The 18,172-nt window shown below is 39.3% G+C and overlaps 1 protein-coding gene and 1 long non-coding RNA gene across 2 annotated transcripts in view; one reads left to right on the top strand and one right to left on the bottom strand.

Moving 5' to 3' along the window:
* Positions 1-6: 6 nt before the first annotated feature.
* LOC103131803 (brain-specific angiogenesis inhibitor 1-like) lies at positions 7-12,307 on the top strand. The gene is made up of 4 exons (XM_007543530.2): positions 7-967; positions 3,762-3,797; positions 4,017-4,175; positions 10,729-12,307. The coding sequence occupies exons 1-4, from the start codon at positions 389-391 to the stop codon at positions 10,921-10,923; spliced, it is 969 nt and encodes a 322-aa protein (XP_007543592.1). The 5' UTR covers positions 7-388; the 3' UTR covers positions 10,924-12,307.
* A 4,050-nt stretch (positions 12,308-16,357) lies between these two features.
* LOC107834912 (uncharacterized) overlaps positions 16,358-18,172 on the bottom strand; it is a 4,814-nt gene continuing 2,999 nt past the window's right edge. The window contains exon 3 of the long non-coding RNA XR_001660750.1: positions 16,358-17,115. This is a non-coding gene — a long non-coding RNA (uncharacterized LOC107834912). The remainder of the gene's footprint in view (positions 17,116-18,172) is intronic.

Genomic DNA, 18,172 nt, shown 5'->3' with positions numbered 1-18,172 from the left:
GAACCCCTGGGGTTCGATCGAACCCAGGTTAAGAACCACTGCTCTAGAGAATCAAAACTGAGACAGAGCAGGACACAACCCATGGGAAAGTGTTGGAGTGGCCCAGTCAAAGCCCAAAGATGAACAAAACAATATTGATACACAATAATAAAGACTTGAACCACTTTATCTTTTGTATTTAATTAATGTAACATAAAATTTTATCTTTTAATTCTTTTGTTTTGGTGGAATGTGTTGAAGGTCTATTGATCGTTTAAGCGTTAGGTGGGTAAGTTTATCCTTCATCTCTGTTTGATCTCCAGGCACAGCGAAGCGCTCGTCTCTCCAGGGGGAAGACAAGGCTTCTGCCGGGACCCTCACCCTTCAGAAAGGATCCAACTTTAACACAATGCCAGCCAGCATGACCAAGGTTCACCTCCAGAATGTGGCTGACTACTCCAGCCACACCCTCTCTCTGCGCCGGGAGAAAGGTGCTGCTGCAAAGGGAATCAGCACCGAGTTCCCCGGTGCCAAATCCATCTACATCTGTGATGGCGAGCTCTTCAAGCAGCTGGACGGGGAACTTCCCCGAGGGAACGGGGAGGGCAGCAGCTCGGACAGCACTGGCAAAGGCCCGGGGTACATCATCCTACCAGCTAACAACACAGGTACACAGAAGGCCGCCAAGGGGAAAGATGATCAGACCAGCAAGTATAACGTCACCATGGAACAGCTCCCTCAGAGCAGGCTCATCCATCTGGCCAACTCTACTGCTGGAGAGCCAGTCCCTGGCTTTGGGCTCAAGAGCCTTCCTACTGACCAGGTCAGTGTGTCATGTACTGACAGAGACTCACCAGCTCACAATCTCCACAACATGCCCAGAGACTCGCAGACAACAAGCAGCTTGGCAGATGCAGGCGACTCTGGCAACTCCGGGGTGATGTCCAAGAGTGAAACCGTCTCCACACTGTCCATGAGCTCATTGGAGGTAAGACCACCAGACCTGCCTGGGTTTCAGATAGACTCAGAGAACAAACTTATTTCCACTTCCTGTAAGACTTAAAAATCCCAGAAAATTAAACTTTTTTATATATTACACCGTGTACAAAATAATGATGATTCCATTTCCACAACATGTGGAACACCTTGTGTAAATGAAACAGGTGTATTAGTCACTGCAAAAACATAAAATCTAACGACATTTTTCCCCATGTTATAAGTGAAATAAGCTGCCAATGGAACTAGCACCTTTCCACCAATATTAAGGAATTATTGATTTTAAACTCCTTGTTCTTGCTGAAAAGTTACTTGTAAGTTAGTTTTGTCTTATTTCAAGCATACTTAGATATTTGCACTTGAAACAAGACCAAAATTACTTTGTAAGATTTTGGTTTTTTGAACAGTATAACAGAGTAAATAATAAAAATAGATCTGACATTAGATTTGTTTGTCTTATCAGTTAAATTTCAGATTTATTGATAAAGTCATGTGATCTAATTTACATTTTAAATACGACTTCCCAGTTTTGGAAAATGTGTTTTTTTTTTTTCCATCGTTTTGTTATTAAGTGCCAACTTAATTATTCATAAAATAATGCCAGCCCCATCAAAACAACAACCAGACATGCAATGTTGACAGATGTAAAACAGTTCTCTAAAGGCGGCAGTAATGTATCATTTCCACATGCAGGTGCATTGCTAAACCTATCACCTGGAAGTCCTTTCAGAACCAAGACTCTTGCACAAACAGGGAATATGATTTTAGTTTCAACCGTACAGAAACTAAAATCTGTACGGTTGATTACTTTGGGAAATCTAGAGTCCCTGACAGCATGACCAAGCTGGACGGGTAACTTCCAGCCCCTGCCTCCTGCAGGGGTTTTCAACAGTTTTCAACATGCTTGAAATTGTCATTAATTATTTACTGCTTTATATGTGTTGTATAGATATGAGAGAGCAGCTGTAGCAGTCTGTTCTTTACTTCTGGTTATTCAGACGTTGGTCCCTGTTCTGTTAGTGTTTGTGAGGTTTTCTTCAGATGTGTCTGTAAAGTCACAGAACATTCAGAGGTTCTGTTCATCCAGAGGTAGACAGGTGGCTACGGCACATCGGGTAGGTGGCGCAACATTCCTGTTAGGTATAACTATGTCTGGTAATTCTGGAGATTAATCACCAGAATCTCCAGGAGGTAGATCAAACCTGTGGATACTTGAGACCTGCTCTACAAGCAGGTCTCTCTTGATATGCACTAATAAGCACAATGGAAACTGTTTTAGCTAACATATGCAGACTTATTTATGTCCACTCTTAGGGTTACAGCCATTCAGGTGTTTTTGTTTTTTTGTTTTTTTGTTTTTTGGAATATTAAAAAAGGAGCAAACAAGCAAATTTTCTGCAAATAATGTATGATTTAAAAAACATCCCAATTCCTGTTAAATAGTTACCTCTCCCCCACAGTTTGAAACATGGTGGTGGCAGTATCATGCTAGTTGGACTTAATTTAAAAATAGATGGAACTAAATATGAAGCAGCCCTGGGACAATAATAACATCTGGTGGATGTTCTTCTACTTCTGATAGATTGAACTGGCTTTAGTAACCTTGTAAGGACCAGAGGATTTATATATTCCTATGAATCCAGATAGACATGTAAATATGATTAAATATAACTTCTGTAGAAAGAAAATTCATGTACTTAATGAGAAAGGCAAATTATACTGAAATCCTGACTGAACACACAAATGTGGAAATGAGACATTGTTTTTATATTTTTTTTGTCATAAACTTTTCAAATGACGAGGTAAAATCTTTAGATGGAATAAGTGGACCAAATGCTTGGAGTGTTCAGAATGATTCAGTTGGTCTGGTGGGGTTAGTTCAATGAAATATGATAATATGCAAGATGTGGAATGTAAAAACTGTAAATATCATCCTTTCATCACATCTTCTCATTTTTTTGCCTCATAATCCAGAGAAATCAGCATTTAACTTTAACCAAGTTGTTGTTTATCCTGCATCAGTCATGAATGATGCAGCATCTGTTATTAAACATAAACTAATCATTAATACAAGCAGCTGAAGGAACAATTAAGTTCTATAATTGCTTTCTGGAATAATTTATTGTACCTCATAACAGCGTTAGAGTGAGAAAGGATTCCCAGCTATGATCACCATATGAGGCAAACATTAAACTGAATAATCATTCCAATACTTAGAAGTATCATCAATTGTTGTCAAAACATTTCATGTTTTCATCACTTCGGTCATCTCCGAGATGATGCATACCACAGCTGCTTGCTTCCACTCATATTGAGAAGCCCATGTTAGAGGAGCATCTGTAAAAAGGTTAGTTCTCTGTGAGCTCGCGCTACAGACAGCAGCATGTGGATGAGACGCCACACCGATCAGCACAAAGTGGCTCAGACATCTGCCTGCTGGTGTCTTTTCACTCCGGGGCAAAACACACTTCCATAATGGCGTGAGAGGCAGCAGCTGCCAGAGGAAGCAGGCAACCTGAAGGTCAGGCCTTCCTTCAGCTCTCTGGGACAGCTGACCTAAAGGTCATTCGGTCACAAGCTGTTTGTTGAAAACGTGTGCCAGCGGGGTCTGAATAACCAACAGCAGAGCTCGCTTCGTCCCCCATGACTCACTCCTGTTAAGCCCAGGAAGACCTTTTCTAAAGCGGTTCATGTGGAGCTCCACTATTAAACACTTGAGTATTTCTGCTCACAAGGCCTCCAATATCTAGATGGAATTTTAATCTCTCTGTCTCATCTCCCCCCAGAGACGAAAATCACGCTATGCAGAGCTTGACTTTGAGGTAATTGTAGTTTCTTTGCTTCCTACAGAGATTCTGAAACTTGCACCAAAAAGCCTGATGTCTGTTTTAAAGACCTCTACTTTTTTTAACTACATTTATTTTCCAGAACTGATAGTAATGTGCAGAGTAGGAACGTTTAATGTGCAGAGAAAGCAGAAGTAGAACTGATGGTACTCTGTTCTATTAAACTTGTACGTAACGTGCAATGTTCCTGTGTAGAAAATAATGCACACCCGGAAACGGCACCAGGACATGTTTCAGGACCTGAACAGGAAGATTCAAAGTGCAGACAAGGATAGAGAGTCTCCACCTGTTGATGCCAAAGCTGCCAAAAGATGGAGTGTGTCCTCTACCGGCAGCGACAAGACCAACATGAGTGTAAACAGTTTGATTTTATTCTGCCCCTTCCCTTCTGCTATACTGAATGTTTCCCTTTCCCTCTAACCATTAGCACAAACACTGACATTAGCTCTCCTGTTTAATTGTCAATGCCTTGGTTCTGAACATGGTGGTTTATCGTTCTGTGTTGTTAGAATCAGAATAAATGAACTGTGGCTTCAAGCTGTGGGTGAGCATATGTAGCACTTCCATCAATACCAAATGCTGAGTGTGGAGATCTGATTGTAGTGAGTTTCGTTTTGTCACATTACAACCACAACCTGCCAGTGGAAATGTATTAAGATTTTTTTTATTATTGAACAACACAGACAATGTGTAACTAGGGAAAGAGAGGAAAAGGCATGGTTTTTAAATAAAAACACTATTTCAAAACAGTAAAAAATCTTAAAAGTGTGGCAAATGTTCTTAAACTGCCCCTTTTAATTTGACACATCCAGAGGTTAGAAGCAGTTGCCCCTTCAGTTCATCTAGGATCCAGCAGTGTTTACACAGGATGAGTGCAGATATTCTCTGAAGGCCTCTGAGGTTTTTTACAGAACACACCTCAAAGCCCCCGTACCGCCTTCTCACTGTTAGCTCTCTGCTTCCCCTTAACCTAACATTACTACCAGGCGGGTTCACATCACTGCTGACAGATTGAAACAATAAAAATAAAACCCAAGCAACCGAAACAGTCTCTGTGGCCCAATAGTCACGAAACTAAAGAGCCTGAAGGTCTGTCCCTGCTAGTGTCTCATAAATAAAAACTCCCTTAGTTTCTCGCATCCAGCAGAGATGTGCAGAGCAGCGACTACCTCTTCATGCAGGGCCAGCCTGATTGCCTTAGGCAGAATCTGATTTAGGGCCCTCGCGTCCTACTAGGAACATCAACATCACTAACAGTTTTTAAATATAGATTTAGTGAAGTCTGTGAGAGAGGGACCAGGTTAATTAGCCAAGCTTAAAATCAACCACCAATTATTGGCTATTATTTGCTGTGATGTATTTGTAAACAAACCAAGTTCGAACACAAAGATTACAGATAGCTTCAGATTCTAGCCATGGTAACACAACAATCAAACTATCAAGATGATTTTGTGCACTTTTACAAAGTAAACTTTTGAATTAAATCCTAAATGTAATTTTTTTTTATCTCTGCTGAAACCATTAAATAAAATTTGATAGTATTGTTAAATACTTATTTTTTCTCATTAAACAAATGCTAAAGTTTTATATCTGTGGTCTCTGTCACAATTCAATCATTTATATTGGCCCTAGACCTTCAGCAGAAGTCTGATAGATTTTTTTAGGCAGACCTATGAAAACACTGTTGCAGTAATCAACTAAACTTAAATGCATGGATGTTTCTCAAGATCTTGTTGAATGACAAAATCTAATGAAAATTATTTATCTCTCAGTCTTACAATTCTAGGTCTATGAGATGCTAACATTGAAAAATATGTAGAGTTAACCCCTCTGAGCTTTTTTGATCTTTAAAGCAGTCTGCAGCCAGGTTGCTATGGAGATCAAACAGTGGGATATTATTAGGGGTTATTTAGTAAAATAGCAGCAAATTTGCTTATTTCATAGCAAACTTAATCTCTTCTCTGGTCTGTTTAACAACTACAGTCTCAGATCTACACAGTCCTCCAGCTCTGACAGCAGCAGAAACAGCAACATTATACCTGTTGGGGAAAACCTAGATTACATTTGCTTTGCATTGTCCCCACATGATGACAATGATACAATATGATCCAATAAAATATTAGATTCTTGATTAATATGAGTTTTTGCTATGTTGTTGTTTGGTGTTTTAACCCTTTGAAGACGAGGTCTAAATGGCCATCCCGGCGCGCAGTCTCTCTTCTCAGTGCGTCAGCGCTCGCTATGAAGCCATGTAGCGATAGCTAGCAAAACTACTACTAACACTGCACACACCACGAACTCTAACAACACACTTATAGTCTAAAAAACCTAGTAAAATCCACAGCATGGCTGCACCCTAGTCTCTTGCCATATCCAAGTCCCCCCGCCCCCGTCTCTCTCTGCGTGTCTCCGTTCTACCTAGCAACAGACCGTCAACACATTTTCATTGGTTGTTTCGAAATGGGGTACATTTAGACCCCACAAAATAAGGCGGAAATGATCAATCTTATTTCTGGCTTTATTTTGAAGTAAATAACCACAAAACCAATATAAAAACACCACTTTTATAAAGTTTGAAGTCCGTGCTGTCCAACAGAGTTGAAATGAAAACTCGGTATGCGTCCATGTTATTACGAAGCCTTATAAATGCGTCACATGCTTGTACGCTGCACGGCGGGCAGCGACTCCATAGGGTTAAGATCTTGTTCAGTGTGCCCCTGTTTAACTTCAAGCCCCCATCCCTCCAAAAGGTCTCTGACATTCAGTCATTAACAAAAAACTAATTTAAATGTACATAAAAAAAATATTGTGTCATTATTATTGTCATGGTGTGGTGAATGGGAGGTGGTGAGGATGAACACTGAGACCCAGGTTGTGAAGAAAATGATTAATTTAATGATGAAAGCTCAAACAGTCCAATACAGGCGTCACGGCATAGAGTATACCACACAGCTAATTACCGGTAGCAACTGATACACAGAGGACAGAAAACGAGAGCTAACGCTAACCAGGACTTCGCAGTCCAACTGGAGAGCATAGACGTTCGACAACAACTACTGACATTAGACGAGGACCCGACAAGAGACACAGGTGGACTTAAATACACAGGGAGGGTAATCAGGAAAACTAGACACAGCTGGGATCAATCAACAGGGAGGACAGGACATCACAGAGACTCACACGGGAACAAGGACACAGACAAAACCAAGAAATAAATACACAAAAACACAGATCGTCACAATTGTTATTATAATTGCTTTGCCTTTAATTATTAAATGCTATTTTTTATTCACGCTATTTTATTTGAAAAAGGTAACTTCACTTTACAGTTTTTAAGACCTTTCTGAGTTTTCTGCAGTTTTAAGAACAAAGAAGAAGAAAAAATAACTGTGTACGTGAGGTCAGTCTCTACCATTCAAGTCAACAAAGAGATTAGAATGTAAACCTGAAAGAAAAAGAGTAGGCCTGGAGGAGTCATAGGAAGCAAGGGGTCAAGCATATATGGCTATTCCTGTCATGATAAATTTTGCTGGATCATAAATCGTCTCAAAAATTATTGCAATAAATGATAATGTTGTTTGACATCATTTTCAGGTAATAGATCTGAAAATGATGCGAACTTGCATAAGAATGCAAGTTCGCTCTCTCAAAGATTAATGAGCTTTAATTTTTTACAGAACATTTCACACTGAAACAGGAATAATAAAACATAACCAGAATCAATAAACATAAATGTAGTATAAACCACACACAACCACAGCCATAAATAAAATAGACTATGACATTTTTGTAAAAGAATTTCCCTTCAAAAAATATTAATCCTTAAAATGGAAATTATTGACCTTATTTTATCATGCAATTAATTAATTGTTCATTGCAACAGTCTTATATATGCCCCATTTGTTTCAAATTTCATTGCATCTTTCTTTCTGGCTTCTTAAAGGGCATGTTAGTTTTTTTCATTTTATATAAATACTGATAAATAAATTCAGTTCTTTTTCATGCCAATTTTCTCAAAGATTCACAGATTCGCTTTATTTTTAACTTTAGACTATCAACATAAAATTAAAAATAACTGTATCACTCTGCTTAAGAGCAGTCCTTAAGGTCATACATGAATGAGGCATAACATTATGACCGACAGAAGAATGGACACTAATTATCTCATCATAACAGCTTTGTGGCAAGTAGACCTTCAAATTCAAAAATTCTTTATTAATCCCAAAGGGAAAATAAAAGTTATTGTAACTCATATTAATTCAAATTCTTCAAAGAGTTACTGTAGACATTAATGGCTTTTGGCAGGAAAGATCTCCTGTAGCAGTCTGTAAAAAGCCTCTGACTGAAAATACTGTGTTTGTCTAAGACAGTCTCATGAAGAGGATGGTCAGGGTTAATTTTCTTAATTTTATGTAAAATCCATCTTTGCATCATTATCTGCAGAGGTTCCACAGTCGTCCTTAGAACAGAACTAGAACAGAACCAGTCTTTTTATCAGGCTGTTGAGCCTTTTTATGTCCCTGGTTCTGATGCTGCTGCCCCAACAGATGACGGATGAAGAGATGACGCTCTCAACAACAGACTGATAGAAGATCCGCAGCATCTTGTTGCAAATCTTGAAGGATCTTGGCTTCCTCAAGAAGTCCAGTCTGCTCTGTGCTTATAGATGCTTCACTGTTGCGTCTCCAGTCCAGTCTGCTGTCCAGATAAACACAGAGGTATTTAAATTCCTCAACCACCTCCCCTTGGAAGTAGGGTTTGGTCTAGCCCTGTTCCTCCTAAAACGTACAATAAGCTCCAATTATTAGGGCAGAAAAAACATCATAAAGATGTGAGCAAGTTTGAAAGGGAGCAGAGCGTGATCACCTGCAGATGCAGATGTTGTCTGGTGTCCGTGTTCTGCAGTGTGCAATATCTACTAAAGAAGGTTCATGAAGGCCCATTGAGGCACATGAGGAATGAAGGCTGGCCCATGAGGTCTGTCTCAACACTTGTGGGAGTGTAGCTCAGAGTATTAACGAAGATTCTGACAGAAATTTGACAGAATATGAGCACATTAAGATCTTGGGCCAACTCAACCTCTGTGGGATGTTATATACAAACAAACCGATCCTCTTCCAGAACAAGGATCTGAAAGCATCAGCAGAGTTCAACACACTAGCAGGAAGGTCATAATGTTATGCCTGATATCTCTACACAGTATGTCTATATTTGCCTCAGCTGTCAACCCAAATTGTTTGTAAAATTTTGGTGTTCTGTCACCTGGTGCAACTTATGTGGCTATCAAAAATTAAATCAAAACAACATATTAAACATTCTTATATTTGTTGTGGAACTGACGTGTTAGAAGTGTGACCCCACTGCCGCCCTGAGTTTTTAGGGCTCTACAAACCTGCAAGGAGCCCATGGTCATTATGCTGAATGACACCAGCAGCCAAACAACCAGCACTGCCTCTCTGCTTCTCCTGTTTCATTATTAACCAATTTATTACATCACTTGTAGAATTTTGTTGAATTGACTCTGCAAGGAAAAGGGAGGTTTGGAGGGAGGGACATTCATGCCACTTCATGCTTGCATTGAGCTCCTTTACTGGAAAGCACATATGCTTTCCTTATTATTCATATTTTAGTTGATTCACTGAAAAAAATTTTTGTTTTTTTGTTTGTTTTGCAAAAATATAGCTTTAATTTCCATAACCACCATTTTCATTGAGATAAGATACATTTATTATCCTGTCTGTAGGTATTGCTAAATGAGTTTATGGTGCTGTGAAAAGTATTTGCCTCTTAACAGGTTTCTTCTGTTTTTGCTTCCTTGCCACCATCAGTCAAAGACAAACTGAGTTAAAAATAAAATCCTGTTTTCGGATTATTCTTTTTTTTATTGGGGAAAAAGCCAAAGTAAAATTCCATATAGAAACCAACCTTGGTATTTGTGAAAACAAATTAAGAACTAGTTGTTCCACTGTTTGGAACAGTGTGCATCCTGTTACTCAACCCTTCAAAAAAAAGGGGGAAAAAGACTTTGATTTTGTCTCTACACACACACACAAACACACGCACACACACGCACACACACACACACACACACACACACACACACACAGAGTTGTGAGATGGGCCTTTGTGTTCCCTTTGATCAGCAGGATTGATTGGGGTTACTGTAAGAAAAACAAAGTCATAATATGTGTTGATTGTGACTAATTTGTAAAAGCAATAGTATGCATCATCTCTGTGTGAGAACTGCTGGACAAGTTGCTGCTCTAGCCTCCTCTCTGCTCTCTTAGCCAATCTCACTGAGGTTCTCTGGAGTCCTCAACCATTACAAACGACTTTCCGAATTGATAGATGTTGACTTTGTTTTTCATCTGTTCTTGAATTTCTATAGTCCACACTATATTGTCCCAGGTTGGTGTAGATATTTATTTCCCTTTAATAAATAAAATAACTTGCAAATGTTTTTCTTTTTCTTTTCTGAAAGGTTACCTTTGTCTGATGGTAAAATTTGTGAGATGATCTGGAACATTTAGTTACAAAAAGCAAAAACTGAAGAAATCCATTCAGTCTTCTTGCACTTTACATAAGAATTAAAGTAGAAACCTTAAGTTGATGTAGTTTATATTGAGTTTATATTATGAAGTAACTTTCAGGCCACCGTCAGTGTACAGGAGCTGACAACCTGCCTGTTTTCTTCTTTCCCACCTGAACCAAATGAATGATTCATCTGCAGCACCTTATGACATGCTGAGAACCAGATTCAGTCATTACTTTAACTGTGCTCCAAAAGAGACACATCTGAGACATGCAGGATGCCAGCTCTGGGACGCTGGAGTTGGCCACTTCTGCTTTATTCAAATGTTTCTCAAATAAAATAAGGTGAGTTTTCTCATTGTGTCCTTTTCTGCAGGATAAGCAACAGACCCCCAGTAAGAGGGTATGGGAGGGCATCCGCAAACCCCACTCACCCCCTTCCTGGGTGAGGAAGGAGCTGGAAGCGGTGGCGGCGTCGCCCCTGGAGCTGCAGACGGTGGAGTGGGAGAAGAGCAGCGCCACCATTCCCCTGGTGGGCCAGGAGATTATGGACCTGCAGACGGAAGTGTGACCAGGGTCTCACACCCCACGGCTCCCTGCCATCTTCAGTGCTGTCACCACACACACTCACACACACACACACACACGCACACTCTTGCACACTGCCATGCTCAATACAAAATGAAGTGGAGTCCTCTGCAGGGACTTAAATCGGAGGAGGGCTGAGGACCAGATTCACAGGGTTGGAAAATGGAGTTTGGAGCGAAGAGGAACATGGCGTCTCTTTTTGTTTCATTTGATACTTTGATGTGGCTGAAAAGTGGATTGTCCGGACAACAGTCAGCTGACTCATAACAAGAGACTGAATGCTTCTACGTGTGCATCATCCAGATGTTCTAAACAGCATATCCATGCTTCCCCTGTATTCAACTGTTACCATGTAATAATCCTGATGTGTCTCTTGGCTAATATTGAGGCTGTCCTGATGGAGGCTGATGTTAAGCTCAGCTTCAGATGCCTCTCAGTGACACTAAACTGGGTTTAAGGACCTGGACTGGTCCCAATCTGCTCCTCAGTACCGATCTGGGCACAGTGATTTGAGCATGCTGAGGTGAACAGGACTGTGACCTGACGGAGGATAAAAAGCAGGGAGAGTTCAGAGACTGTGGTGTGGGCGGGGCATGTGTGGGCTGCTGGCCCTGATTGGCCCGTATCATCCAGTGGGAGCCCAGCTACTTAGAATTCATAAAGTAAAGACACCCTGAGAAGAACAAAGCTCAACATGTTGGCAGTCTGGAAAAGTGAACCGAAAAGACCCTTGTGTGTGCGTGCATGTGTGTGCGTGTGTGCCGTGAGAAGCACATTAGGACGCGGCTCTACTTATATATGACTCATTGGTTGACGGTGATGACATCCAATGAGGTCATCAGACGGTGTGTGTGTGTGTGTGTGTGTGTGTGTGTGTGTGTGTGTAGGCTGCACAGAGGGGAAGCACAAGGCTCACCTGGAGTCCTGATGTATAGCATTGTAATTATTTCAACAGAGTTCTACAGAATGGATTTTAGCCTATAAATATCTTTCTTACTGTGCTTGAGGATAGTTGTTCTCATTATTATGAATATGAACATGATTATTCTGATACTGATAAGCCCCCACCCATTGACCCACCCATCACCCCCTCCCTTGACTCATCAGGGTACTGGACTACAAGTGTTCTGTATCGCTATGTAACTGTGTGTGTTTTGATATCACCACTGAGTCATTCAGATATGTGTTTGTCTGTCACCCCCTCACCCCCTCTCCCATAACCCCATGAAGCCATCCTTACCTCCAACACAGATCTCCCCTCACCCCCCATCCCCAGGTCATGCACCCTACTGCTTTTTTGTTGATGTACAGTTTTCAGAGCACAATATGAATGTGTCTTATTTCTAATAAAAGCATATCTATGTAATGAATCTTTCTGTCTGTTCCCTGATGATAAAGGTGCCTTGCTACAGTCTTCAGACCTCTAAAACTTTTCAGTTTCCTAGAGGTGGGCGGATCGATAAAAGATATCAATTATATCGATACCAAAGTATCAATATTGGATCAATACCAGTGTGTTAAAATCAATACTTTAGTTTCAGATTCCATTTTCTTTTGTATTATAGTTTCTCAACTCAGTATTTTTTTTATTTGCTCTCAAATGGTTAATTTTTGCACCTTATTTAGAAAAAATACACACAACTCATGTTAATGTGATATCATTGTTTTATAGATGCCAATAAACTTTGTCCAAATTCTGTCCAAGGTTTGAACAAAATAATTCCAAGTAAAAACCACAGAAACATTTAAATGTCAGTAATTATATTACAAATTTAAATAAAAAGTGTCTATCAGTATTAGTGATACTGGCCAAATATTTCCTTGGTATCAGATCAATACCAAAGTATGCAGTATCACATACCTCTACTACTTGCCACAGGACTACTACAAACATAAATTTTTTTTAAACATTTTAACTGATGGATGCAAACAAAGGAGTGTGTAACTGATAAAAGTGGAATGTAGTAAATAAAAATCTTTTCTTGCTGGACTGTACTGTACGTTTATATTCAGTACAATACTTTGTACCCCCACCATTGTGGCAAATGTGTGTGTGTAATGGATGGTTGGAACTGAAACTGCAATTTCGTTGTCTTTCTGACAATGACAATAAATTCTTCTGATTCTGATTCTGATTCTGAAATATAGCTGAAGCTCAGATTTGGTGAATATTAATATCCAAGTCATGTCACAGATTGTGCTGGGTTTAGGTCAGTACTGAACATGAACATGTTCTGATCTAAACCACTCCTCCACACTTAACCCTTAGTCCATCTCCCCATCAATTCTGAACAGTTTTTATCATCCTGCTCAGCATGATGCTGCCACCTCCATGTTTCACAGTGGAGGTGGCAGCAAACGTCAGATGCACCTGCCAGATGACAAAGTCTAGGGTGGTGTGCTTTCACATCTTTATTCTGGATGGTTGTCTTCACACACAACAGACCATCCAGGTAACAGCAAGCAGTTACACCAGCTGGCTATGTCAGCGACATAATGCTAAAGCCTTGGAATGAGCAGCAGGTAAAACAGGAGCTAAAAGTGTGTTGTTCTCTATGTAACATCACAGCTGCAGCATGAAAAGACACGAGTGAAACAGTGAAAATTATCCATAGAGATGTCATTTTCTCTCCTGCACTTTTTCGGACCGCACAATCTGCTTAAACAGATCATCCATCGGCTGTTCAAGGAAACAAAGTCTGGTTCGCTTCCAGTGAAGTGAAGTGCTCTGGTGTGAATCGAACTCAGCGTTTAATATGGAGATCAAAAGGGTGTTATTATTCTCTCGTGCAGTGAGGGCACTCTCTTCTAAATATTTGTTGTCATGTGAAAAAGTACACAAGAGTATCAATATTTTGACTGTCACATTTTGGTGCATCATCTGAATAAGAAGAATAAAAATCATTTGTTATTGTGCAAGAAGTCACAACAAAAAATCTGCAGCTGCAAATAAAACTGCAGTTGCAAATAAATAAATACGTACATTTCAATAAACTATTGTAGAAACACAGAAACAACCATGATTTTAAGAAAAAATAAATAAATTATCTTTCTTTTGCTTCCAGAATTAGACATACATAGTTTGCAGAATGGTATTCCCCCTGTACCGTCAAACACTTTGCTGTCTGATTTCAACATGAAAGCCTTATTAAAAATATAAACAACATAAAAGTGTTTAGTCACTGTTGCTGAAGTCAGGCAAAAGCAAATGTTAAAGGACTGCTGAGGATGGTGGCTGACTTACAGATCTGCACAACCCCACTAAATGTAGACTGGAGTGTGTAGTGTATAAACACAGAGCTGCTTCAACTGCATGGTTTTGATGTGTGTGATACTGCATATTTTGGTATCGATTTGATGCCAAGCAAATACAGGAACCATACTAATGCCAGTACTTTTATGTAAGTTTGATATATCATGAAACTTCTCACTTTTAGAAAACCAAACGTCAGATGCACCTGCCAGGTACTCACACAACTGTACAGGCATTCAGACACTGTACTCTCAGCACAGAGTTTGAGAGTGCAGGCAGAATGCAAACTAAATGTCTAATTCTGGAAACAAAAGGTCAAACTTAAATAAAAAGTTTAAAACTTAAACTTTTTATGTTAGTTTGAAACATCATGAAACTCCTGACCTTTAGGAGTTTGCATGCATTATTTTCGTAAATAAACAAAATGCTAAAAATTGTCGTTTGAGAGCAGAACAAAACAAAACCTGTTTTGAGGAAGTGTTGAGAAACTACATTACAAAAATAAAATACAATTTTAAGTAGGACTCTGTCTCGATACTAGTATCAATATACTAGTATCGATCCCATGCTGATAACTTATCAATATTATTGATGTTCTGGTCTCTGCAAGTTTCTGTCATTCAGTCCTTTCCTCTGGTCTCTTATGTTCAACAGTGACCAACTGGTCAGCCATCACCAGTTTGTCAGACTGGATGCTGGCTCAGTCAGTAAAATCCCTGAAGGTCTCACCTGTAGAAAACTTGCTCACTTTTCTAAATGAGTTAGTTAATTATATAAATAAGGAAAGAAAGAAAGAAAGAAAGAAAGAAAGAAAAAAAGAAAGAAAGAAAAAGAAAAAAGAAAGAAAGAAAGAAAGAAAGAAAGAAAGAAAGAAAACGATCTGTTGCAAAATCTATTCAATTACATAGATCCAGTTGAAAACAAACGTACTGAATATTTTACCTCTTTTCAGACATCAGAACATGGAATTGTTAACAGAGCGAAGTGTTGCAAAAATTAAAACATTTTTGTAACACTATTCTTAGCTTCAAGCTAATTTCCATAGAGTTCTAATTGTTATTCACATTCAGTTATCTAAATATCATTACACTGAAACTGTTGTAGAAAAAAATGTAACTGTGTAAGAAACCCTGAGATGAATTAAACACTCTTGCCCAACAGTGTAAAATAAACTCCAATGTAAATCAATATGCTCTTCTACTAGTTTCACAAAACAAAGCAACATTAATAGTTTTCTGNAACACTCTTGCCCAACAGTGTAAAATAAACTCCAATGTAAATCAATATGCTCTTCTACTAGTTTCACAAAACAAAGCAACATTAATAGTTTTCTGACTTGTATGAGACAAGGGCCTGCACAGTGGTGCAGTTGGTAGAACTGTTGGCTCTTTTAGGTTGTTAGAAAGCGTCTTGATACTCTCCAGTAACATATGCATGGAAAGCTAGTTGACGCTAGCTTTCCATGTGGTAACATTAGCATTATCCTCACCTGGTTTTAGTCTGTGAGGCAGACACTCTGTCTACTTTCCAGTCTAGGTTTAAAACATCCTTTTTTGATAAAGCTTAGAGTTAATGTTAGAATGGCGTCAATAAGTTATTATGAGCTACATTTCTGTAATTACTCTTCAATAGGGTTGGGATCCTGGAGGACAAATTTACCACTTTTTCCCACTTTTTTCTTCTACTACTCGCCAACTTGCATTATTTACTGTTGTTTCAACTGTCAGCTTTTTGTTCTCTAGCAATTATTTTTCTCGCGTTCTGATTGGCTGTGATTCTTTCCTGGAGAACATCGATTGAGATCATGTACATAGACATGTACATGATCTCAATCGATGTTATGCCTCTCCTGGCATAACATTATGCCTCTCCTGCTTTTAAGTTTTACTATTATGAAAATTGAAATAAGAGTTTTTCGTCTCCACATTTGCAAGATGCATTCTCATTATGAGCGATTACTGCTAAGTCAAGTCAAGGATTGTCTTGGAGGAGTGAATGCTGAAAGTCAGAGACTAGATGCTCTGCTTGGCTTCCTTGGATAGAAACCTTTTAACCTAACTTGATTAATTAACTGTGCTTACTGTTTGATAAATCAATTAGAATGTATGTATGATTGAATTAAAATTACTTTTTTTTAAGTAATTTTGCTCTAAAATAAAACTGAACTGAATTGAATTAGACTACAGTACTATAACTGTATGTACAGATTGCTCAGTGAAATACTAAACGTTTTGTCTAAAAACGAAAGCTTGAGGTCTGGTATTCAAGATACAAAGTCTTAGAACTCATTTTATTAGTGTTCTGTTCATTTATTAATTTTGGTACATTGCACGTTGAACTCTGCAGGCTGACCTTTCCACAATTTACTGCTGTTTGTTTGAAACATTGCTTGTCATGACAACTTTGTCAAACACACCCACACATTCCCTTTTGCTGTCCATGAACCTCTGACTAATAGTGCAGTTCCAGCCACAGGGAGTTTGCTTTGATTTTTCTCACTTCGGGGGCTTGTTTTTCTGCCACAGTGCTTTAAGTGGCTTGGTGATGTAGCATGAGGAAAAAGTGGCCTATAACATCATTACTATCCATCCAGACACATTAACCTCATGTTGTTAATTAGACCATCAAAAGGCATTAGCTTTTTGATGGTCTACTTGTGTCTCACCCTACAAGGGTCTGACAATGGGTAATAATTGAAAGGCACTTGGACGACATTTTGTTGATCTCTTCTAACTCTTGTGTGTGGATGATGGTGGAGGGTGAGAAAGTTGCTAATGGATAGCTGCAGCTTCACACTGCTGTAACTTGAACTTTGCCATACCACCAAACTCACAAAATCAAATTTCAATGGAACATTTAATGCTCTGTGTCAAGAGTTAAGCTCTTTGATGATACTCTACCTGGATTAGCCATTTAAGAGACCTGCTGTGGCTAATTTGATTTCATATTTTCAGTGTTGTTAATTGATTTAGCAACTTTCAGTCTGACCTCAAAATAAACTTAATGTTTATATTGTGATTATTATTAAGTTTTCGCCTGATCACCGCGGTGGTTGATTAGCTGATTTAAACAGCTGTTCTACTGATGACTTGGGGGGCGGGTTGTTTAGTGCTAACGGAACCAAAACACACCGAACTGCGCAGCACATGCTAAGGTTATCAATGTCAATAGCAGGCCAGCAACAGTTAGGCTAGTATGATTGACCCACTGGTCACTTGTTCAATCTTTTCATTAAATTAAAACGTTTTCCTCACCTGTGAAATCTGAAGCCCTTATTACCATTATATATGGTTGACTTAACTGCTAAACATTGCATCCGTTGTTCTTATTCTTTGCATGATTGTAGTAGTTTCCTGACCACCGATATTCCTGACTCAATGGGCAGCGGCGCGTGTGTGGCTTACGATAAATCACGTAATGTCCAGTCCAGTAATATATATCCATCAATGCTGCCTCGGGCTCTTCTTTCGCTCTTCCCGCTACTTAGCAGTGGATGTCAGGTTACATTGTGTTGCATTCAATGTTGTCGGAAAAAAGAGTTTCATGCGCTTAATGTCCGATTTGCCATAACTATTTATTGAATTCATTGTCGCTAGCTGGGGTGGCAACAGGGGTGGCAAGGCTCTCGTTTGGGGTGGCAACTGCCACCCCAGTAGATCCGACCCTGCAGGTAAGATATTGAAAAATTACTAAGGCCTTCCCTCGTCTCAAATAGGGTATATGCCACGGACTTCCGTTTTAGCACTTCCGCATTTTTTTTCCACATAGCCTGCTTCCGGTGCACAGGTCACTCTGTGTTAGAGATGGAGTTTTTCACTTGGTCCTTGCTGGATTTGCCCACAGTAACCGTTAACCATTTTAAAAACAAAAAGCATGTAACTTCATAACCTCATTCTCTAAGCAGAATCTCAGAGGGAAAAAAAGAGAAATTACGTTGTGTAACGCAAGAACAGATTATAGCAGCCAATTGGAAAAAATC

Source organism: Poecilia formosa, unplaced genomic scaffold (assembly GCF_000485575.1).
Source record: "Poecilia formosa unplaced genomic scaffold, Poecilia_formosa-5.1.2 Scaffold843, whole genome shotgun sequence".
Classification (NCBI taxonomy): Eukaryota; Metazoa; Chordata; class Actinopteri; order Cyprinodontiformes; family Poeciliidae; genus Poecilia; species Poecilia formosa.
The sequence above is the reverse complement of the archived record's forward strand: the minus strand, read 5'-3'. Positions and strand labels throughout refer to the sequence as shown.

Coding starts and splice junctions, on each gene's coding strand:
- LOC103131803 (XM_007543530.2), top strand. CDS start 389: ATGCCAGCCAGCATGACCAAGGTTCACCTCCAGAATGTGGCTGACTAC. Junction 968..3,761: donor TGTCCATGAGCTCATTGGAG/GTAAGACCACCA, acceptor ATCTCCCCCCAG/AGACGAAAATCACGCTATGC. Junction 4,176..10,728: donor GCGACAAGACCAACATGAGT/GTAAACAGTTTG, acceptor CCTTTTCTGCAG/GATAAGCAACAGACCCCCAG.